The 23,553-nt window shown below is 42.7% G+C and overlaps 1 protein-coding gene across 1 annotated transcript; it reads left to right on the top strand.

The window, feature by feature from the left end:
* The first annotated feature begins 774 nt into the window (after positions 1 to 774).
* mta2 (metastasis associated 1 family, member 2) lies at positions 775 to 23,217 on the top strand. Its single transcript, XM_088990747.1, has 18 exons — positions 775 to 1,129; positions 5,643 to 5,710; positions 8,387 to 8,480; positions 9,658 to 9,775; positions 9,907 to 9,970; positions 17,353 to 17,470; positions 17,538 to 17,640; positions 17,761 to 17,860; positions 17,940 to 18,128; positions 18,869 to 18,943; positions 19,063 to 19,121; positions 19,214 to 19,314; positions 20,176 to 20,315; positions 20,392 to 20,620; positions 20,692 to 20,781; positions 21,638 to 21,756; positions 21,829 to 21,971; positions 22,055 to 23,217. Exons 1-18 carry the CDS (start codon positions 1,102 to 1,104, stop codon positions 22,206 to 22,208), a joined length of 1,992 nt encoding a protein of 663 aa, XP_088846873.1. The 5' UTR covers positions 775 to 1,101; the 3' UTR covers positions 22,209 to 23,217.
* The last annotated feature ends 336 nt before the right edge of the window (positions 23,218 to 23,553 follow it).

Here is a 23,553-nt window from a genome sequence, read left to right as displayed (position 1 = left end):
ACATGTATGTAAAATGAAAATGTATATTTCAGTATAAAATCTGAAATTGGTACTGACTGAGTCGTGCTTGCTAATGTAGTACTTCCGAAAATGATTACCAGTATGACATTAAAACTAAGCAATACCAATGTAATAGTCAATGTAAGTGTTTTCGAGAGTGAAGTGACTAACAGCATTTACAATTTTTACAATGTAGTTTTCATCGGCCTGAAATAACTAAAAGTTGTGATGATGAAAAAAGTGTACTTTAGCTTTCCCATCGGTAGAAGTTGCCGAGTCTCTTGAAGAATAATTAATCGTAATGGTGACAGCGATCATGCACATTCATGAGCTGCAATGGGCCACAACTCAAACCATCGACATGACGAAGCCTCTTGGATAGGAGGCGAAACGTCCGAAACCTTCACTTTTGTACAGATGACGGCTGAAGAAACCTTCTCATCGATGGACCACTCCTGTACGACTGAGAGCTTACACAGACGCATCGACATGTTTATTTATTTATTTATTTATTTATTTATTTATTTATTTATTTATTTATTTATTTATTTATTTATTTAGTTAGTTAGTTAGTTAGTTAGTTAGTTAGTTAGTTAGTTAGTTAGTTAGTTATTTGTGTGTTTGTTTATACTTTATTTTGTACTCTTTCCGAATTTCAAAATTACCTTATCGGTGTGACGTTTCCGAGTTTTACCGAACGTTTCCGAACCTGACGAGGAGTGTGTGCTTTTGTGGTGTGGAACCGTGCCGAGGTGAAGAAGAAGAAGACCACGACGAAGAAGAAAAAGAAGAGGGGGGTGAATCTACTCTCAGCAGAGGATGGGAGGAAGAGTGGCCGAAGAGACGTGTGAATGAGTGAGTGTGTGAGGAGGAGGAGGTGGTGGAGGAGAAGAAGATTGTCGTGAGGGAACGAATTCAAGACCAATGTTTTGGAGGAGCGTTTCGTGACGGAAACTTTCAACTTTTTTTAACCGCCACTCACTCGGTTTGTGCCTCAGAGCCGGCCGGCTTTGTCTCCCGTCGCGGGCGTTTCATAAATGGACTAAAAACAAAGCCCCGTGGCCATCCGCTTCACGTTAACCTGGCGCTCATTTCTAAAGAATGGCGGCCAACATGTATCGAGTGGGTGGTAAGTTGTCTTATTTTCCTTTTTTAACACCCCCCTCTACCCCCTCCCTCATGTGTGGTTGTTCCTTCGGGCAGCATGTTAGCTTAGCCACACGCTAGCTGTCTACGAGGGAGCCGCTAATCCCAGCTCGCTCTTGCTAGGCTAAGGCTGCAATAGTGCATATGTCGACTTTTTATTTCCACTCAACTCTTCAAGTCACAGCACATCGACTAGGCGTTAAAATCTCGCGTTTATGTTAAAATCTCCATCCGAGGGGGCACTTTTACGCATCTAAAGTGAGCGTAAGTGTAGCAAAAGGTCAACTTTCAAATTCGATTCGTTGTCGTTCAACAAAGTTACCGGGAGATATCCTACCCATGTCAGTCGATTCATAACATCATATTTGGCAGATTAGCATAACTGTTTGTGCCGTTAATTGGAAGATTGGTGCTGAAGTGGACTCTTTACGCACGATGCTAGTTAGCATTAGCTTCCCGTTGCGAATACCCGGCAGGCAAAAACAGACGCGGGTTAGTTTTTGGCACAGTTTACCTTTCACGTGACTTGTCGGTTTTTTTTAAGGAAATAAAACTAAAAAGTTGGAGCGAGCGAGTAATAATTGCCATCGTGTAAATAGATCTCGTACAAACTCTTCTGTATCTTCACAACACTTTAAAACAACCCCTACTGTATATAAAGTGCTGTTGATGGAGCAAAAAAATATATTCCCCCAACAAACAATACAACAAGAAATCGACAACGAAGAAGCAAAAAAAGCACACAAAAAAGAATCAGAAAAGGGGCAAGCGAAATTCCATCAAAAGCTAGAGATATGGACAAAGGAGGCACAGAGGGCATTGATTCATTCACAAAGCACAACTGTTGTCAAAATGAAATGAATCCTCAGCAGCATCAACATTGGAGCCAAGGCAGCATTACTAATGCTGAACTAAGAATTTGCAGCATTGTGGACTCCGGGTTGAGTGAACCCTGGCGCGTGTGGCTGCCGCTGCTCACCCACAGAAAAAATATCCTGTGACTGTAAAGTGTCCTTGAGAGTTTTAAAAGGCACGTATAAATGAAATGTATTATTATTATTATTATTATTATTATTATTATTATTAGTGCCTATCATATCCACCCCAGAGTTAGTCACCAGTAGCTTTTTTTGGGGCGGGGATATGGGGGCATAAATATTTTTTAGTGAGATGTCATAATAGCGTCCTCAAATAAATTTTCAGAATAGAATCTAGAAACCACTATTTTTGGACTAATTCCCTTCTAAACTGGTGAGGGGAAATGTAATGTTAACTGGATCATCTTTACACTGCAAAAAGTCCCCTTCAAAAAATAAAGTAAGTAAAAATAAAATGGGAAACATCCAATATTTCACGTTAAAATAATTGCTAATAGCAGGGGTATGAGCTGCCTTTCCAGCAGCTCATGTAGTTTGTTTTCCTAGTTTCATCACTTTGCTGCTGTGAAATGTAAATTTCTCCACTGCGAGTCTAATAAAGGCAAATCCAATCCAATCCAAAAATTCCTTAAAATGAGAAAAGTAGATAAAACGAGTGTGTGAAATTATGACCTTTCGTTTTAAAATACACATTTTACAAGAAAATCACAACAATAAGCCGTGTGGCGATAGATTCTGACAGTTAAATAACCATGAGCAAAATATCACACTATCAAAATTAGGTGTAGAAAATTTTCCTTTTCTGGAAATGTTTGGGAAATTTTTAGAATATTAAAAATAATATATTTGATTTTTCAACAGCCCAGAGTAGGAAAGGTACACCATGCTCAGTTAAGATCATTGTTGGTTGACGTTTAATTCATCCGAACATGTCCCTTAACTGGTGGGTTATTTTTAGAACTGATGTGTGGCCTCCTCGTGTCGTCTTGGGGACTTACTAGTACCCACTGCACCCCATTATTTATTTGTTTGTTTGTTTATTTGTTTATGTATTTCTTAGACCATGTGTTCATGTTTCCCTTCCCTTTCTCTTTTCATAAAAACAGTGAGGGGAAAAAAAAGTGCCTGACTCCAATTAACTTCAATGAAGCTGTTTACTCAACTTTGCGAGTTGCCAATCGTATCGGGGCTTATTTGAGTGTTGACTTTATAAAACCACAGGAAAGCGTCAAACCGGTAATCGGGACGACGACAAAGTACATCTAAGATTATACAAGAAAAAATATGCTTGAAGCAAGTCAAATGCTCGTCAACAAAAACTGCCTGCTCATAAGAAGAAATCTCTTGACATGGTAGGAACAAGCATCTTTCTGTCCTGATTTGAGTTTTTCTTTTTTTTTTATTATCTTGATGAATTTTTAGATTATTGGGGCCGGCCTCACATGGATTCTTCGAGGTTGATCCCGGTTTCAATAGATGTCAATAAAATTCTGTCAACCGATCAAGAGCCAGATTAAGTGAGAAAATATGTCGTGCGTAAAAGACTTTATTTTTCACTCTCTTGAAGCAAACAATAATAGATAAAGAACATCCATCCATCCATTTTCCGTACCGCTTATTCCTCATTAGGGTCACGGGGGGTGCTGGAGCTTATCTCAGCTGTCTTCGGGCACAAGGCGGGGGACACCCTGAATTGGTTGCCAGCCAATCGCAGGGCACACAAAGACGCACTACAGTCACACCTAGGGACAATTTGGAGTGGTCAATCTGTCTGCCATGCATGTTTTTGGAGTGTGGGAGGAAACCGGAGGACCCAGAGAAAACCCACGCTGGCCCGGGGAGAACATGCAAACTCCACACAGGGAGGCCGGACCGGGACGCGAACCGGCGACCTCTGCACTGTGAAGCCGGTGTGCTAACCACTCGACTACCGGGCCGCCGATAAAGAACATTTGACTTGAAATAATGTGTCACTTTGCCTTTACCATAAATCTGGGGTACGTCTGTGTAAGCTCTTAGTCGTACAGGAGTGGTCCATCGATGAGAAGGTTTCTTCAGCCGTCATCTGTACTTTTTGAAGGTGTCGGACGTTTCGCCTCCTATCCAAGAGGCTTCATTAGCGAGCTAAAGTGTGACTGGTCGTATCGGCCCTATTTCTTCTTCTTTTCCTTTCGGCTTTTCCCTTCAAGGGGTCGCCACAGCGAATCAGTAATCTCCATTTTCAGAAGTATGATACGCATGTAAATTTCTCCACTGTCAGACTAATAAAGGCAAATCCAATCCAATGTTTGTTTTGGCCCAGCTTTTACGTCGGATACCCTTCCTGGCACAACCCTCTGTATTTATCCGGGCTTGGGACCGGCACAAGAACACTTATGTCCCTTTGTGGCTACAGAACAAGCAACTCTATTACAGAGAAGTTTTCACTACTTTCTTGTTATCGCAAACAGCATATCTATAATAATAATAATAATAATAATTCTCATTCAATAATTCCAAATTGTCTTTCAGCTTCCTTTCATTGCTTTTCCCCTGTTGCGCTGCTTACATATGTGTTTTCATATTGAAGCATTTATATATCCCTAATGTCCAGACATGGCGGCGCCGGCCACAGCTATGATAGGTCCCTACTCTCAGGTTAGGGGGAGCAGAGGACCACTCCCTGTGGCCCCACTGATTGTTCCTACATTCCTGACTAACGACTGGCCTATTTGCCCCACTCCCACCGGTATCACCTTATCAGCATTACGAATGTTGCCTAAACTGTGTTGCTTAAGCAGGCTATTGTATGAACGATCCAAATTGAACCTCAGCCCACCAGACCGGTTTAATGAAGGATTTAGTTGTTTTATGAGAATCGCTTCTTTTACCCCCCTCCCCCCAGAGGACCACTCCACAGGGAGTGGTCCTCTGCTCCCCCTAAACTTGGCCCCCGAGCCTTGACTTTGACACCATTGCCATATATTTCCCATGAAAGAAAGAGTAGCAAAAATGGGATGGTGGTGTTTGTCATCATTGACAAACCTTAATGCAAATTTCAGTCATGTAAGAAACTGTAAATACCCATATTAGTACAGTCACAAGGCTTATTATTTTTAATTTTTTTTACTGTATTTGGTTGTTTATTGTTTTATTGTGAAAGTCATCATTTGTCATTCAGGCGTAATATATGAGGAACTTGTCCAAATCTATCCTTGAGAGTTTTGAAAGGTGCTTAGAAATTAAATGTATTATTATTATTATTATTATTATTATTATTACAAATCTACTTATCGTTTGTGTAAATGTCTGTTAGATATCCATTTTTTATTTTTATTAGGTATGCCAATCTCATGCAAATGAGTGTGTGCGCCTTGTGGGTTTCTCAGAACTGTGGGGGTGGGGACATAATTTTCCCACTGCTTCAGACGTCTCGACACAGCGCCCATCTCAATGAATCTGCCCTTGTCATTATGCAAACACAACGTTGAGCGTGTTGGAAAGCGTCCCACGCCCCCCACCTGGTTTGCGGTGCTGTTGAATATTGTTGCCACTTGCCAGTTCGCCATAGCAATGCCGGCGATATGATTCTTCTGACGCCCGCCGATTTCACCTGGTGGCGACTTTTTCTGCTTCCAGATTACGTGTACTTCGAGAACTCCTCCAGCAACCCGTACCTGATACGCAGAATAGAAGAACTCAACAAGGTGCGGCCTTCTCACCCTTCCCCATCCCGGTTTGACCTTAGGCCGACGCGACCTGCTTTCCCGTGTGCCGTAGTGCGCCGGCGCGGGAGCTTCCTTATGTAACACCCCAGCGGCGGTGGCAGCGACAGATTTTTTATTTTTTTTAGCCAGCCAAAGATGAAGGCGCATCCTTTCTGTAACATTCTTACACGAGAGTGCTAATGGAGGCTGTTAGCATGGCCGGAGTGCAATATTGGTGGCAGGCTGAATGAAACCAAGAAACACGTTTTACACACCGCCAAACAAAACTCACAAAATGTATAAACAGTGAAATAATAACAGTCAATTCACTCACAAATGTACTCGGTGCAAAATGTGGGCCTTTTTTGCCTGTTTTAATGGCACCATCTGGAGGCGCACATTAATTCTTCTTTTTGCCATTGGAAGAAGAATGACTGTCCCGTGTTGTTGGCATAGATCAAGGGTGTCAAACTCATTTTTTGCTGCGAGCCACGTTGTAGTTTCGGTTTCCTCTCGGGGGGCCGTTATGAATTTGGGGAAGCCGTTAGAATGTTTTATCCCCTCCACATATTGCATAAACAGCGCACAACAAATTAATGGATAACTAGTTTTTTAATCTGACGTAAAATATTATGACTATTATTGTGGTTAACATATTTTCGAACTTTAGCAAGCATCATAGCACTTGACATACTAGATTTGTCTGTGTAAGCTCTCAGTCGTACAGGAGTGATCCATCGACATACTAGATTTGCTTTTGCCAGCCGAATAAAATTATGTGGCTGGCCAGATTTGGCCCTGAGCCTTGACTTTGACACCACTGGTAGCATAGATAGGTCAACATGATTTGTTTTAGACATATGTAATTTTTGCTAAAAATACAGCTTTTATGGTGCGTTTTTTTTTTTTTTTTTTTTAACTATCGTATTTTCCGCACTAAAAGCGCACCTAAAACCCTTCCATTTTCTTAAACGCCCACAGCATGCTAATGGGCCTTGTGTAATCGTTATTGCGGTCATATTTCAACTCCGGAAATGGCACACACTAGAGACATGTTGACAACGCAGAGTTTAAATTTAAGGCGGTTACGCCGTTGAAAACGGAAACGGGGTAGTGGCAAGAGAGTTCAACGTTAAGTCGAAGTTATAACTTGCAAAAAAATGTCTTACTGACATCCGATCATTCTGTTAGCATTTTCTGGAGCGTAGCTCCATCTAGTGATTGGATTGGATTAGCCTTTATTAGTCTCACAGTGGAGAAATTTACATTTCACAGCAGCAAAGTGATGAATGAGAGAAAAGGAAGCTATAGAAACAAAATACAGGACCTGCTGGGAGCCACTCTTGCTGCGCCATCTTGAAGCCAAAACAACAACAAAAGCTAAATAACAAACACATGTGTCACAACAAAAAAGACACAGACAGTCATTCAATCTTTAGCGCTTTCTAAACTCTTTGCTGTATGAAGCAGTTCGAGATGAAAGAGGAGATGATCAAAGCATATTTTTCACCAGTGGATAAGGGACATCATGTTGAAATGTGCATTTCTGCTACAAGCTAAATGTTGAAAGCATCACATCTCATGTCCCACGTAAATATGCTTCAATTTCAAGTCGCGACAGTTCCATATACGCATCGGATGCTCCTTCCTTCTCAGTCCGGGTTCCTCAAGCCATGCATCCATCTTTTCGCAGACAGTCCAACAGCACCGACCTTTTCGCTGAACAAAGTGGGGCTGTGAAAATGCGATGACTGTCAAATGGCACCACCGACATTCCTCCCAATCAAAAACAGTGCTGGCCTATTCGTGCTGCCGAAAAGACGCAACCATTCAGCAGAGTCTCCTCCTTGATGGTAGTCGTGACCAAAAATGCTGAAAACATTCTGTATCTCTTCCACACGACGCAGAACAATACAAAGTGACAAAAGAAAACACAAAAACAACGAACAAAAGCAAGGCTCATGAGAGCACTTGCTGACGGCTGCCTACTCGGGCGCCATCTTGGACTTCTTGCAATGTAGATTGCGTCCTATAATGCAGTGCGCCCAATGTTTGAAACAGGTTTTTGTTAAATAGTCCATTCATCGAAGGTGCGCCTCAATAATCCAGTGCACCTTTTAATGTGGAAAATGCGGTCTTGAGCATAAGTACTTGGGGAATGAATGTTCATGTCATTTGAAAATATACATAACGCATCATCTATAATCAGAAGTCAACACGCTTATGAAAAAAAACATTACAAACGGGTCAATATTCAGATTCAATAAACTTCTTTTTAAATCATAGAGGCTCTCATGGCTGAAAAGACTTTTGCAATGTTACTGGTATTCGTTTGTTATGGATACTTTTTATCCATCAACAATGATTAATTTTCTTTAACCGGTTAAACATAAATTAGCAGTTTGTGTAAAGTGCAAAACCTGCTCCTCCACCAGCCCGTCTTCAAAGTTATTTTGCATTCCTGTTAATTCTTGGCCATGATCGCTTTGATATACTCCCGTTACATGAATTACTACTTTCCTATTAGTCACTGCTTATGAAACAACCAAACATAAATATAACGGATTTTATGGAAATTACTTTCTGTAAATAATTTTCCCATGTGTTTGAGTCCCCTTAAAATAAAACATTTTTGTGTGATGGCTGAGAGACAATTTTGTGTGTGTTTTGGTGCAGACAGCCAATGGCAACGTGGAGGCCAAGGTGGTGTGTCTCTTCAGGAGACGAGACATCTCGGGGAACCTCAATACTCTCGCCGACAGCAACGCAAGTAAGTGACACCCATTACTAAGTCCACGTGCTTTGGTCCTCGGACCGAATATACATTTATAACTTCCTATATTAAAATGTAAAACCTTAATTGTACCCCAAACTATGATGCCCCACAAACGTCTTCAAAATAGAGTAAAACAATATAACTCTCTCATTTCGTATACGTCCTCGAGCCTTTTGCCTGTTTTGCTTCTTGCGGTAGCGCTTCTTTTGTCTCATTTTATGACGTGCAGCCCACCGGTGTCCAATGCCATTCATTTATGAGCAAGTACCCCCCCCCCCCTTCTCCTGGATGCGCTACCTCCAACAAAGACATGCCCAACGCCTCTAAAATAGCAGCGTTACAGTTGGCCTGCCATACTGTCGAATCGGTCACGTGAGGACACAATCGGTCTAAAAATTCCAAATTTGGATACTCAGTGACTTCCGTCAAGCTGTTTCTTCCCAATGTGACCCCCCCGAGGCCCCCTTAAACGTACCCACAGTCATATTGGAGAACAAAAGGCCCTTCATGTGTAACTCGGCACTGTGACACTTAATGTGTTAATCGTGGAGAGCGTTTTTTTTTTCTCGTTGTGTTTGTGTTTGTGTCCCCCCAAGATGGACGTATGTGGATCTGCATGTGTGTGTTGCTAATCAGTGGGGGGATGGGCATCTCAGGTTTGGCGCACAGGGTTTCCGACATTGTCTGGCAGGGACTTGCCGGACAGGGGAGGTGGGGGCGGGAGGTGAGAGGTTAACAGAAAAGGGGTGTAGCCCAAGGTTGCGTCCCTCCCCCAATGCGTGCGCGCGGCCTCGCAGGCTCACTTGCCCCTCACTGACAGGGTTTCCTGTGGCAGAGCACAGGGGCAGAGTCCTTCCAGAGATGGAGCGATAATGGTGCCGCCCCATCCGGCTCGCCCGCCGGAAAATTGCGAATGCGCCGAATGAACGTCCCTCGCAAACATCGTTTGTAGACATCGCTCAAAGCAGGGGTGGCAAGCGTACAGAGTACAGACACTTGAGTCAAAAAGATGCAGACAGGTTGCGAGAATTACTGAGTGTATGCCTGCAGCAGTAATAATAAAAAATAGGTGTAGACATGGCGGCATCCCCAAACAGAAATGTATTTTGACAGTCACCGTTACCGGAATTTATTTCACACATTAATTTTGCAGTCCTCTCGAACCTTGCAGGGGAATTCGAGGAGGAGTCCAAGCAGCCGGCAATGCCCGAGCAACAGAAGCATCAACTCAAACACCGAGAACTCTTCCTCTCGAGGCAGTTTGAATCATTGCCCGCCACTCACATAAGGTAACACACGCTTACTGCCTTTTTCGGTGAAATCGCATTTCCGGTGAACCACGCTTGACCCGCAGCCAAACGGCAGAAGTTGGACAATGGCTTCCATGTGTTCAATCGTGCTACTCGCCGTCTCTCTCTAGGGGGAAATGTAATGTCACCCTCCTCAACGAAACAGATGTCTTGGCGGGATACTTGGAGAAAGAGGTAAGAAGTTGTGCTTTCTTGAACGGCGTATTGCACTGTATGTCAGTGTTTTGGTCTCACGCATTAAACTTCCACAAAAACTGCAAAAAATTGATTAACGGTGTCCTGAATTAATATGCCAAAAAAATTATTCAATGGTAAAAAGTAAATTCAATTTCAATGGATTATTCCCATTTTAATGGCTTCCTATGGGAAATTAATGTTTGGAATAATATTTGGTTTTATATACAGTAAAGTCTCGTTATATCGATATCGGATATATCGATAGTCCCGGTTTTATCGATACTATTTCTATGCGCGCACGGAGAAAATTACATGCAAACAGGGTCGGATATATCGATAGTCCCGGTTATATCGATATTTTTTCGGACTCCCTTGAATATCGATATAACGAGACTTTACTATATATATATATATATATATATATATATATATATATATATATATATATATATATATATATATATAGCATACGACCTTAATTTATGTATAATAAATGTGCTATTGCATTGGAATTAAAGAAACGGACAGTACTTTATAATAAAGTCGTTTTTTTTACTTTTGTGATGGTTGTTGATAGCTTGATGGAATGGAATGGGAGGAGGTGGGAGGGAGGGAATTACTGTTTGGAAGGAGAGTCACATTCCATAAGGACTGTAGGAAGTTAGCCTATCTTTCATAGGCTTATGCCCAGGGGCGGACCTCTATTCCTGTGTAATGAAAGTCCGTTTAGGCATCGTTTTCCAGAAAAGGCCGGTTTCATCAGCATTAAACACTTGATGAGAAACGTAGCCTTCTTCTTCCACCATCTTGAGGAATGATTCCTTGTAAGCTTTTATTGCCTCAGACTGTTGCCTAGACCAGTGATTTTTCAACCACTGTGCCGCGGCACACTAGTGTGAGAGATTGTCAGGTGTGACGTGAGAAACTATCCAATGCCCCCTTTTCAAATTTAAAATTTTACAAACATTTATTCATCATTTTCTGCTAATCTTATGTCATTGTCCTGTGTCCGTGCTGAAAAGACTGGGAGGGTATTTTTTTGTAACTTGCATCTTTATTATTTTTATAACATTTACAACCATTTGAAATTGAACATTTGAATACAGAATGCCTTGTGGCCAAATTGTATAACAACATCCTTTTGTAACTGCAAATTATTCAACAATGACAACAACCAATCAACAAAATTAAAACACAGCAATAACAATACAGCAAAAAAAAGTGATCGATAATGACAAGTTTCCCCTATTTTGGATTTATATTCGTGAGCTATCTTGACTGTATGGTTTGTGGTGTCAGTCCATTCATTTGTTTGACTGTTTTTTTATATTCATCCCATTTTTCCCATCTTGTTTTAAACTTCCCCGCTTGGACCCGCAACATGTGTGTGAACCGATCCAACTCAAATATCTCTTCCACTATTCCGATTCATTGGTTCTTTGTTGGTGGGTCAGTTTTAAACCATATTCTTGTTATGGCTTTCTTGCTGGCTATCAGCAACACTTTTGTCAAATACTCATCTCTTGTTTGCACGTTTTCTTGATTTAGGTCAGCTCGATACATCACGTATCAAGTCGGTCTTTGGTATTTCGTAGCCAATTATCTTTTTCAGTTCCCTCCAAACTTCTTCCCAATAAGCTTTCAACTTTTGACATTTCCAAAATAGATGTGCGTGATCTTTCCTGTCCACATAGCCGCCAACACCCGATTTATATTTCCCGGTTGTTGGGGTAATTCGCTATACGAACATCTTTGAACATCGTTTTGCATTGTTTGTTTACGTTTTGGACTTCCTGATACGTCATATCCTGTCTTCCTTTAAATGATGTCACATCCTATTATGTCCGTCTTATAAATGCTCACCCAGCGGTCTTTCCGGCTTCTTACTCCTTCCTCTTGCCTCTTTTCGTTCTGTCCCTCCTCGGCCGACACCCTACGATGCCCCTGCTGTCTACAAGATTAAACTAACTTATTCTGTTCAACACCTGGCTTCCTGCTGATTTAGCCATCCTCTGCTATCAACACCCTGAGCAGCCATGAACCAGGAACGAACGATCACTTTCAACCCATTACCAGTCATCTCCGGGATCGTAAAAAAATCTTATGATATTCTTCCAACCAAATTCTCTCCAAGGTCTCAAAGTGGTTGTTGATTGTTGTATTTCGCACATATTTGACCATTCTACCTCTGTTATGTTGGTTTGAAGGTCCTTTTCCCATTTCTTTTTTATGTATAGAGTTGAGTTCCCTCTGTTCATCAGGAGCCCTTTGTAAAGGGATGAGATTACTTTATTTTTCCCTCCTTTATACGCATCCATCATTATCTGTATTATGTCGTTTCTTTTAGTTGACGTATCCATTTTTATTGCTTTTGTATAGTAATCCCTTACTTGTAGATATCGGAAGTGGTCGCTCCTTTCTAAGTGAAACCTCTGTTTTATTTTTTGGAAGGTCGGTATTTCCCCTTTTTCTATGATCGTACTCATTGCTGTGGTACCTCTCCTTTCCCATCTCTTGAAGCCCACGTTTTTTCCTGGTTGAAATTCCTCGTCATATGATAGCCACCTCAGAATTTCTGTCTCCTTTTCTAGTTTATTTTCTTTTATTATGGAATACCAGATATTCAAGGTGAATTTTGTTGATGGGTCCATCAAGTCCTCCATTTTCCGGAACAGTCGTCTGTCTCCCAGCAGTGTTTGAATTGGGTAACCCTCTTTTGTTTTTTCAATTTATTTCCATTTGGCTTGATACTCGCCATTACACCACCATGTCACTGCTCTGAGCTGTGCTGCCCGGTAGTAGTCTTTAAAATTGTGTAACCCCAATCCACCCTTTTCCTTTGGTAACTAGTGTCGTCAGTCTAATCCTTGGTCGCTTACCTCCCCAGATAAATCTTGTGATCAGTTTGTCCCATTCCACAAATTGTTTTTGTGGTATGGTTATTGGTAGCGACTGGTAGAGGTATAGCAACCTCGGAAGAATATTCATTTTCACTATTTCAATCATGGATCCTAAATCTAGGATGGGTGTTGACCAACTCCCCATGTCTGCTTTGATGGCTTGGTTAATCTTTGTATAGTTTGGTTCAAACAGTTAGTCTATGTGATTTGTGATGTATACGCCGAGATATTTACCCTTTCAGCATCCCACCTTAATTTGTATCTTCCCTTAATTGACTTTGATGGAGTCTAATTTAGTACTAAGATTTGTGTTTTTGTCACATTAAGTCTATATCCTGAGTAATGTTCATATTCCTCTAGTTCAGGGGTCCCCAAACCTTTTCCTGTGAGGGCCACATAACTTTTCCCTTCTGTGATGGGGGGGCGGTGTCAGTTTGTAACACAAAAAGTGTGACGATCGTAGAGAGCTTAAAAAAATTGTATTCCAGAAATCCACACATAACTAAATAACCCTTTCAAGGTTCTTTACAGAAAAAAAGTCAGGAAACATGTAACACTATTAATGAAATAAACAATAACTAAATAACCCTCTCTAAGTTCTTCCCATGAAAAATTAGGAAATAAATAACACTATTATGAAATAAATAATAACTAAATAACTCTCTCTGGGTTCTTCATTGAAAAAAGCCATGGAACATTAACTATCTGTTGTGCCATGAACAATCTTAACAGATAAAAGTTCAGCTCAGTTGTCAGAGAAGAATCTCTTTGACACATATGAGCAGTCTCTTAAAGGACAACCGACGTCTCCGGACAAGGTGTGTCCATAATTTGTAAAATGGCTTCAAATGACTTCTACTGAGTGTATTTTACAAAGATTCCACCGCATATAGCTATATTTTACGTTTTAAGACTCGCGCTGAATGTTCCGGAAGTCTTGTTTTTGAGTTGGTGACGAGTCCGTACGTGACGTCACTGAAGGAACGCCCCTGACCGAAAAAAAAGGACACATTGTAGCAGTCCTTCCATCACGTCAATATATTTTGGTGTACTTGTTTGGTCTGAAAACGTCATGTTGCCCCAAAAAGAGCCAGAAGAAGGCGACCAAGCTCCATGTAAGGAATTTGTCAGCCTGTGGAAACGGGCTGATTAATTCCACACACTTCTTTTTTGGTGATACATTTCCCCCCAATGTTGCCTCAAAATGGCACGGAATAAATTCTGTAATCGATTACAAACATGTATTTAATAATAGTAATAGTAATCGATTATAAACATGTATTTTAGATGCTATAAAACGTTTTTCTGATGTCAGTTAGGAAACAAAAAAGTGATGTCGGTTGTCCTTTAAAGTTCTTGTGTTCCTTCCCTATAATCCTTTTGTAGGTTCCAGTAGGCTTGTAGACACCGCTGTTTGCTCTCTCTCATCAACTTCCCTGTGAAAACCACAAAGGAAGCAGGTTGAGAAAGTGAACTAAGTGATACAGCACCTACACAGCACAATACATTTCACTACCAGTATTGCTGTAAAGATGGATTTTATCCCAGTAGATTTTATTATGATTATATTTGTTTATGCTCAGAATGACACATTCAAGTCAGAAAAGTGAGCTTACCTATGTATGTTCATCAGTGTGAACTGTGGGTCTGCATCTGGCTGGTGAGAAGTTGAATATCAGATTCCATTCTAGTTACAGCCAGTCTCAAGCACTGATGCAAATGTTCATCTGTCAATCTTGATCTCATCTGATATTTCAGCAGTGTCATGCGAGAAAAGCTTTTGCTTTTCTCTTTTACGTGCTGCCAAAAACTGTGGACATTTTGATTGCGTGTTTTTTGATGTTTGGATATGTGTCGTTTGGGAGGGCGGCGTAGAAGTCAATGAGACTGTTGGGCTTGAATGCGTCTTTCAGGCCATCACAGTTCTGTAACTCAGGTCCAACTTCTTCATGGTTTGGTACACTTGATCAAAAATATCCTCTCCCGTGGTAGTCCCTTTGAGACTTTGGAGGGCTGGCAGCTCTTCGCATATCTCAAAGTTTGCGCTAGCTCCAATAAAAATGAGCAGTTGCGCTGTGTGTTGCACGTCTGTGCTCTCATCCCGCGCTAATGAAAAAAAGTCAAATTCTTTTGTCTTCTGCTGCAGCCGGGCATATACATTAATCCCAATTTCTTCACCGCGTCTGATGATTGTACTCGCCGACAGACTTACGCTATATGACTCTTTGTTCTCTGGACACAACTCCTCCGCGACAGCATCCATACATTTCTTAACAAACTCTCCGTCCGTGAATGGCTTACCGCTGCCGTTTTGCAACCCGAAAGCTGGCCCGAATGGATGCCTTCTTCAGTTGAGCTTTGCGTACAAATGTATTCTGCTGAGATAGTAGTCCACTTTTGTCGCTTTGAGAGTTTGTCTGCTCGTATTTGGCCTTGCAAGCTATCGTACTTGTCGATTCATAGTGTCGGCGAAGATTGTATTCTTTGAATGCTGCCACCGCCTCTTGACAGATGAGACAAACAGCCTTTTCTTTGCATTGAACATAAAAATAATCGTTTATTCACTGCAGGTTAAATACCCTGCATTCTGAATCAATTTTTCTCTTACCTAACCTTTTCACCATGATTCCGTTCTCTCTTTGACTGGAAGGTTTAGAAAAAAGAACGGGTCTGGGACCAAATAGAGCGCCAAACTGAGCGCATCTGAATGTACCACCGGACTCCCCTCCACTTCATCACACATCACTTTCTTGTGTCGCTTCGCATTGTGACCGACTCCTTTAGCGTTCTATTGTAGCAGGCGTTTTTGTATTGTTCAATCACGATTATAAACAACATACATTGATTACATTGATTAAAATAGGAACAGATAATGGTCGAAAACCGACCTTTGACTTGTAAAAGGATTTTTTATTGTTCTGGAGGCCAAATAGGAAAAACATCTGATAGCACTTCTGGTATTGTTCAGGGGGCCGGGCGAAATGTGCTGCGGGCCGGATACGGCCAGCGGGCCGTAGTTTGGTGACCGCTGCTCTAGTTGTTGCATCAGTATCGGGAGGCTATCTTCCGGTTGTATCAAATATGCTATCAGATCATCAGCAAACAGGCTGAGTTTATGTTCCGAGTCTCTCATCTCCACGCCCTTGATGTTGTAGTTCTGTCTGATTGCTTGGGCGAGGGGTTCAATGAAGATATTGAATAATGTTGGTGAGAGGCAACATCCTTGTCTTGTCGATCTTTCTAGTATTATTCGGTCTGTCAAGCTGCCATTCTCTTTCACTCTTGTAGTTAGCCTATTATATAGTGTTTGTATATTTCTAATTGAATCCTTGTTAAAGATGAATTTTCCCTTGAATTTATATAGTTGGCCCCAGCGGACACTATCAATTACCTTTTCTGCATCCATGCTCACCAACATTGCACTTCACTTGTTCCCGCCTTATGGATCGCCTCCACTGGGACGGCAATTTAATATTCGTCCGTGTGGCAACACGTCACTGATTGCCTCTTTCCTGCGAGATGGTTCATGGTGTGTCGCAAAAAAATTCCAGTGTAAAAAAACGTGCCCTGGTTCAAAAAAGGTTGAAAAAAAACACTGGCTTAGACAACACGGAAACACCCTTCGCAACACATGCACCTTTAATAGATTCCTTGTTCCGAAGGAACAAGGAACTGGGACGCTAAGTCACACAAACACACACCTTGTTCGTGTTTCTCAATGATCTCCTCCTGCTAGACCGTAATTTTGTTGTCCTCTTCGGCTGAATACTAGCCTGTGGTGGGGTCTTTTTCAGTCCCATAATAGCAAAAGTATCCTTGATAACAAACCACCTATGCCAGGTATGCACTCAGAGAAAGAGTGTGTGTGTAAAAGTATTCTGGCAGCTACCGGGGCGCTCCGTGTGTTTCCCGAAAACTCGTTCGTATGCCAAGATTATATTCTCGTGAATTTAATGTTCGTACGGCGAAAAGTTTGTTAGCTAAAGCGTTCGTAAGCCGAGGTATCACTGTATGTATATACATGAAATTGTTTAACAGTTATAAGTTGACAACGAGGCGACCTACATTTTCCATTGCCCTGATTGGACAAACAATGTCATGTGATCGTGTGCAGCCAATTATGGCCACGTGGGCAGCTCATAACTAATGTGTGTCTTGCCCTCCATGGCAGAAGGTCCGTTAATCGAATCGGTTCAGAACCGCTGAGGTTGAGTGACTTGCTGTCTTTGAAGCGCTCATGGCGACAATTTTGATCAAATTCGCCCAAACAAGTGACGTGTAAACATATCAAATGACGTCGACATGTGAAAATGTAGACTACACATCTTCAGAAACAAGAGAAGAGGATGCACAAAACCGGGATAGATGGAGGACATTGATTCGCTGTGGCGACCCCTGAAGGGAAAAGCCGAAAGGAAAAGAAGACACTTGAAATATGAAACTGACAAAATCACTTAATCCTTTTGTTGTTCTTCATAGGACTGTTTCTTCTATTCATTGGTGTTTGACCCGGTCCAAAAGACCCTGTTGGCTGACCAGGGTGAAATCCGGGTGGGCTCCAAATACCAGGCCGACGTCCCCGACAAGCTCCCAGAGGGTGAGGAGCCAAATGGCTCGAGTCTCCTCTGCCCTCAACTGACAGCGATGCCTCTTTTTTACATCAGGAGACCCGGACTGCCGGATGCAGGAGAAGCTGGAGACCAAGGTGTGGGACCCCGACAACCAGCTCAAGGACCCCCAGATTGACCAGTTCTTGGTGGTAGCAAGGTAACAACCGCCCAGTCCGCTTGTCGCATCCACCAAAATCTCAAGGGCAAGAAAAGCTCAATGAAGTGAGTGATTTACTCCCTTGCATGGAGACTTAGCCTGAGAACATTCTCCTCACAGAGCTGTCGGGACGTTCGCTCGGGCCCTGGACTGCAGCAGCTCCATCCGCCAACCCAGCCTGCACATGAGTGCGGCGGCGGCCTCGCGAGACATCACGCTGGTCAGTTGTGCCCGCGCGCATTCCCGAAAATAACCCAAGCGGATGCTCCCGCTCAATCATGTCCGTCGTCTGTGTGCAGTTTCATGCCATGGACACGCTACAAAAGAACAATTACGACCTGGCCAAAGCCATGTCCACCCTGGTGCCCCAGGGTGGTCCCGTGCTCTGTCGGGATGAGATGGAGGAGTGGAGCGCCTCAGAGGCCATGTTGTTCGAGGAGGCGCTGGAGAAATACGGCAAAGACTTCAATGATATCCGTCAGGACTTTGTAAGCGGTGGGGGGGTTACAGCAGAATAATTTTGAACCAAAAATTGTAATTGTGATTTTTTTTTTCTATTTAATATGCCGTTATATTTTAATTTAGTTACCCAGTTGATTATTATATTTGATTAGAGTGTATTTTATTTTACAGTGACTTAAACTTCCCCACATATTGTCACGTTCTGACTATATTAAAAAAATGTAAAAGTCATGTATAATTTTTCATCTACATCACAATAGTGAACCGCTATGTGTTGGTCTTTCACGTAAAATACAAATAAAATATATTAGTTTATGGTCCAAACGTGACAAATTGTGGGAAAGTTCTAGGGTCTGAATACTTTTTCAAGCCACTGTATTTTATTTTAGTCCAGCCCGGTATTCGAGTGGTTAGCATGTCAACTTCACATTGCAGGGGTACCGGGTTTGATTCCCCCTCCAGGCTTCCTGTGTGGAGTTTGCATGTTCTCCAACAGGCCTGGTGCGTGTTCTCCGGGTTCTCGGGTTTCCTTCCCCACATTCCAAAAACACACATGGCAGGCAAAATTGAACAGACTAAAAAATTGGCCCTGGGTGGGCGGATGAGCACTGATTGTTGTTTGTCTCTGTGTACCCTGCGATTGGCTGGCAATCAATTCAGAGTGTCCCCCGCCTACTGCTAAAGACTGCTGCGATAGACTCTCATGAGGAAAAAGTGGTTCGAAGAAGAATAACTGAATTTCTTATATTTCTCTTGCCATTTGCAGCTTCCATGGAAGTCTTTAGCCAGCGTGGTCCAGTTCTACTACATGTGGAAGACTACGGACCGCTACATCCAGCAGGTCGGCACACTGTCACAATGTTGTCCTCACGTTAAACCCACATGGAGGCCCCCAAGTGTTCATTCCTGTATTTATTTTATCCCGGATGTCACTTTTGGGGCTGATCTCTCTCCTCCCAGAAACGACTCAAGGCGGCAGAAGCCGACAGCAAATTGAAGCAGGTCTACATACCCACCTAGTGAGTATCACAAGACCTTGCACCTTCATCAGAGAACTTCTCTACGTGCTGTAACTTTTGTGCGCCCCCCCACCCCCACTGCCACCTCCCAGCACCAAACCCAACCCCAATCAGATCATGGTTCCGGGCAGCAAGCCCGGCATCAACGGAGCTGCGGGCCTCCAGAAAGGACTCAACTGCGAGAGTTGTCACAGTAAGTAGCTAAGTAAGCGCGTAGCTTTAACCCCCCCACCACCACCATCGCGTCCACTTCTGTCATCCGTGTATTTTTCCCACTTTCATTTGGGAACAGACAAACGGCTTTTACATGTTCAAATATTGACATTCTTCGTTTATGATTTACAATGTGTAATTCTTTGTGTACTATTTATTTTGTTATGTATTTGTTTTCCGAAACAAGTTGTAGGCAAGGTAGGTGGATGAGTGGTGAGCGTGTCGGCCTCACGGTGCAGAGGTACCGCGTTTGATTCCAGCTCCCTGTGTGGCGTTTGCATGTTCTACCCGGACCCGTGTGGGGTTTCTCCGGGTACTCTGGTTTCCTCCCACATTCCAGAAACATGCATTTGAGGCTGATTGAACACTCCAAATTGTCTCGTGTTGAGAGTGTGAGCGTGAATGTTTGCGTCTATGTGCCCTGCGATTGGCTGGCAACCAATTCAGGGTGTCCCCCCGCCTCGTGCCCCAAGACCTTTGGTGACCTTTATGGATAAACCGGATCAGAAAATGGATGGAAATAAGTTGTAAGATGATAATAGCTGTCTTTTCTGACAGCTAATTTCCATGAGAGTTTTGAAAGGTGCTTATAAATAACATTTATTATTGTTGTTGTTGGTATTATTATTATTATTAAGTTCTGTGGCCAATTTTCCATTTTATTTCCAAGCACAAAATTTGTTGGTCCAGTTTTTGGTGCTAGATTAAAAATAATCAGCCCTTTTCTTTCCCCCTTTGAATCTTTTTATGCAAATTTCTCACGGAAACAACAAATGTCACATGGACAAAGTAGGCTTGAATTCTTTGTTTCTGAGTTATTGAGTGTGTGGTCTCATCCCAGCGGCCCAGTCACCTCAGTGGTACGCCTGGGGTCCCCCCAACATGCAATGTCGACTGTGCGCCTCCTGCTGGATCTACTGGAAAAAATATGGCGGCTTGAAGACCCCCACGCAACTTGAAGGCGCTGCGAGAACCGGCTCTGTACGTCCCTTCTTCACGGTTTCTTCCGACGTCAATCCGCAAATCACCCGATTTTCACTGTCCACCTCGATTTCAGGAATCGGGGCCACGCAGTCACATGACCCGCCAGGAGGTCCAGGGCCTGTCGCCGTTCACCCGCAACGAGGGCCGCGCCAAATTGCTCGCCAAGAACCGCCAGACCTTCATCCTGCAGACCACCAAGTTGACTCGCGTGGCTCGGCGGGTCTGCCAGGACATCCTGCAGCCTCGACGGGCGGCGCGCCGGCCCTACGCCTCCATCAACGCCAACGCCGTCAAAGCAGAGTGTATGTCGACTCACCGCAGCCTCTCGTCAATCTTGGGGTGTCTGGCCCACATTTGTCTCCACTCTTCTCAGGTATAATCCGGTTGCCCCGAGTGACAAAAGCTCCTCTGAAGAGCAAGCTGGTCCCGCGACCGTCACTGGCCAACATTGTGAAGGACTTAGGTAAAAGCTCGTAATGTCCTGGAAAATTGGGTAGGATTTCATCAAGTGCTGGTGGTCCTACTTTTTTTCCCCACACAAATCTGATTGTTTAAAAAGTCACCCAACTTTGCCTGTTCATTGTTGTTGGTTCGTGGTTGAGTTTGACTGACGTCCTGTTCCTTTAGCGCACAGGTGTCAAAAAGTGAAGGCCAAATCTGGCTGGCCACATCATTTTATTTGGTCCGCAAAATCAAATCAAACTTGCGAAATTCCATGATGCTTGCTAAAGTCCGAACCGAAATTTCAATTTGTCGTATGTAAACCACAATAACAGTCATTATTTTTGACTTACAAATTGAAAACAACGTATTCATTAATTTGGTGTGTGTTCTGTATGTCATATGTGGAGGAGATTGAACATATCCCAAATTGACAACGGCCACTTGTCAAGCCGCTCGTACACACTTTTTTCCAATAGTGCTTTATTGCAATACAGGCGCTCCCCAACTTACAAACGAGATACGTTCCAAACGGTCGTTCGTAAGGTGAATTTGTTCATAAGTTGCATAAGTTCATAATTTTGTATTGAATGTATGTTTAAGGCTTATATAAGTATGTTTAATTTTTACATAAGTATGTTTAAGGCTTGTATAAGTAACCTGTATTGCTTTGTACTGAAAAATAAACATTTAATAAATTATATGCTCTATAAAGGTATGTACATGTACAACGGGAGAGAATAATACATCCGTTACTACAAAAATGTTTTGTATGTACCGTTGCCAGTGACTTGAATGTTCGTAAGTAGGGGAGTGTCTAGATTGTGTTCATAACCTCCACTGAATCGCCCTCACCTCAACCCCTATGTACTCGTCAGCCATCTCAGCTCCTCTCAAGCTCAAGGCATCCAGGGGACCCCCGACACCCATCAACAGGAACCAGGCCATCCAACCACGGGTGGGCCAAGGCCTCCTGGGAAAGAGGGGCTTTGATAGCGTGAGTGTCCTGATGCCATCGCTTTCCGATGCGGGTTGAATTCCACTGAAATGCTGGTTCGCTTCTGGACAGGCCACGGGAATGCCCTACTCGGCCAACGGCAGGTCGTACACTTCGGGGATGAGGACCACCTCCCAATCTGTCATTAAGCGTCAGAAGGTCAGCCAGGGAGAAGCCCCCAACCCAGTTGTCTTCGTAGCCACAAAGGACACCAGGTATGATGGATCGGTGAAATATTTACACCGCTTCACTTGTTCAAAATTTGATGTGCCATGAATGCTTGACAAAACCCATCCAGGGCTCTACGGAAACATCTGACTCAATCGGAGATGCGCCGGGCAGCTCGCAAACCTCACCTTCCAGTTCGGATCAAGTTGCCACCGCCCCCTCGTCCTCTGGCCATGCCCTTGCTCCCTTCTAGCACCAGCGAGCCCATCGTCCTTGAAGATTGATTGATCGAATGGTTATGGTGGGAGTGTGTATGGGGGAGGGTTCTTTTAACAGAATAGGGGTTTGTGACCATACCTTTATGTCTTTTTATTTCCCAATTTCTCTTTAGTTCCCCCACCAATAATTTCCCCCACCCCACAACATTCATACAACAGCTCAGGCATTGTAGGATTTTATTCCAGGTCCTGAATTATTTTTTAACGTGCCAGTTTTTAAATGTGTAATTTAAGTATGAGATACTTTCTGCCCCCCACTCCCTACCTAAAAACATTTTAGGACACCAAAGCATTGCGCGTGTCAAATGTGTCCGTCGTCGATGGATGTGCCCAAAACGGAGGGGTGAAGCTTTAAAACTTTTAGTCAAATACTACACCTCCATTTTTTATTAGCGTCACAAATGCAAGCAAGCACAAAGCAACTTGCATGCTGTAAAAAAATGATCCTCCATATCTTTCAGTACAAATGTTTCACCCGATAGCCAAATATCCCCAAAGATCCGGACTGCAGAACACCGCTATCTTGTCCAACACCTGCAGCCCCTTTTCACACCTCCTCCACATTGCTACCCCCCTCAAATGGAATTTTTAGCAAAAAAATGGCAACTCAGAATTCTAAAGTTCCGCAGCTCTTTGAATTAAAAAACGAAAATCTAACTAAAAACAGAAGAAGAAATAGGAGTGTTTGTCGCTAATGTGACTCTGTGTGACAACGGAAAGCAAATTGCTGCATTAATGAAAATGGTTTATTTAATTTTTTCCCACAAACTGAAGCGCATCTCTGAGCTATGTTATTATAGCAAATTGGTGGGAGGTGTGATATGGCTATCTTGAAATGGGTTAGGGGAGGTGGGGCTGAACATTCAAAAAAAGTGGAGGCTTTTTCTACGGGGAGCAAATGAAATATGCGACTGTTTTTTTTCTCCCTTTTTTGTTTCATTGTTTTTTCCCCAGCATCTCTGTATCCTATGTCTCTTGATAAGAAAATAAATAAAGTTTTTTTCCTTGTGGTCAAGCAGTCTCTCGTCTGTTCTTGATTTGCCTTGACGTGGCGAATACCCTAAAAATCGTCGTGGATGCCCTTATCTTTTCCTCTCTTTCATTTTTTTTTATTGATTCTGTTTCCTCATTCTTCAACCCATTCTTATTTCGATCCTTGATTCCTTTGGAACAAAACCTGTATCCCTTTCTTTCATTCACGGCTTGAATTAGTTAATTTAAATAGTGGACTGTACGAGTAACCGCTGTTGGCCAGGCTTCGGTATTTTGGAACCATCACGTGACATTCACGCGAGACTTCAATTTGAGTTAGGGGCCTAAGAATTATATTAAAGCGTGACCGTCCATGATT

This window comes from Hippocampus bargibanti, linkage group LG02, assembly GCF_051943395.1.
Source record: "Hippocampus bargibanti isolate YZ-2025 linkage group LG02, ASM5194339v1, whole genome shotgun sequence".
NCBI lineage: Eukaryota > Metazoa > Chordata > Actinopteri > Syngnathiformes > Syngnathidae > Hippocampus > Hippocampus bargibanti.
The sequence above is the reverse complement of the archived record's forward strand: the minus strand, read 5'-3'. Positions and strand labels throughout refer to the sequence as shown.

Excerpts from the sequence above, each read along its gene's own strand:
- mta2 (XM_088990747.1), top strand. The coding sequence starts at position 1,102 with ATGGCGGCCAACATGTATCGAGTGGGTG. Across the intron at positions 9,971-17,352 it reads CGGGATACTTGGAGAAAGAG|GACTGTTTCTTCTATTCATT; the intron begins GTAAGAAGTTGT and ends TGTTCTTCATAG. Across the intron at positions 20,782-21,637 it reads CAACATTGTGAAGGACTTAG|CCATCTCAGCTCCTCTCAAG; the intron begins GTAAAAGCTCGT and ends TGTACTCGTCAG.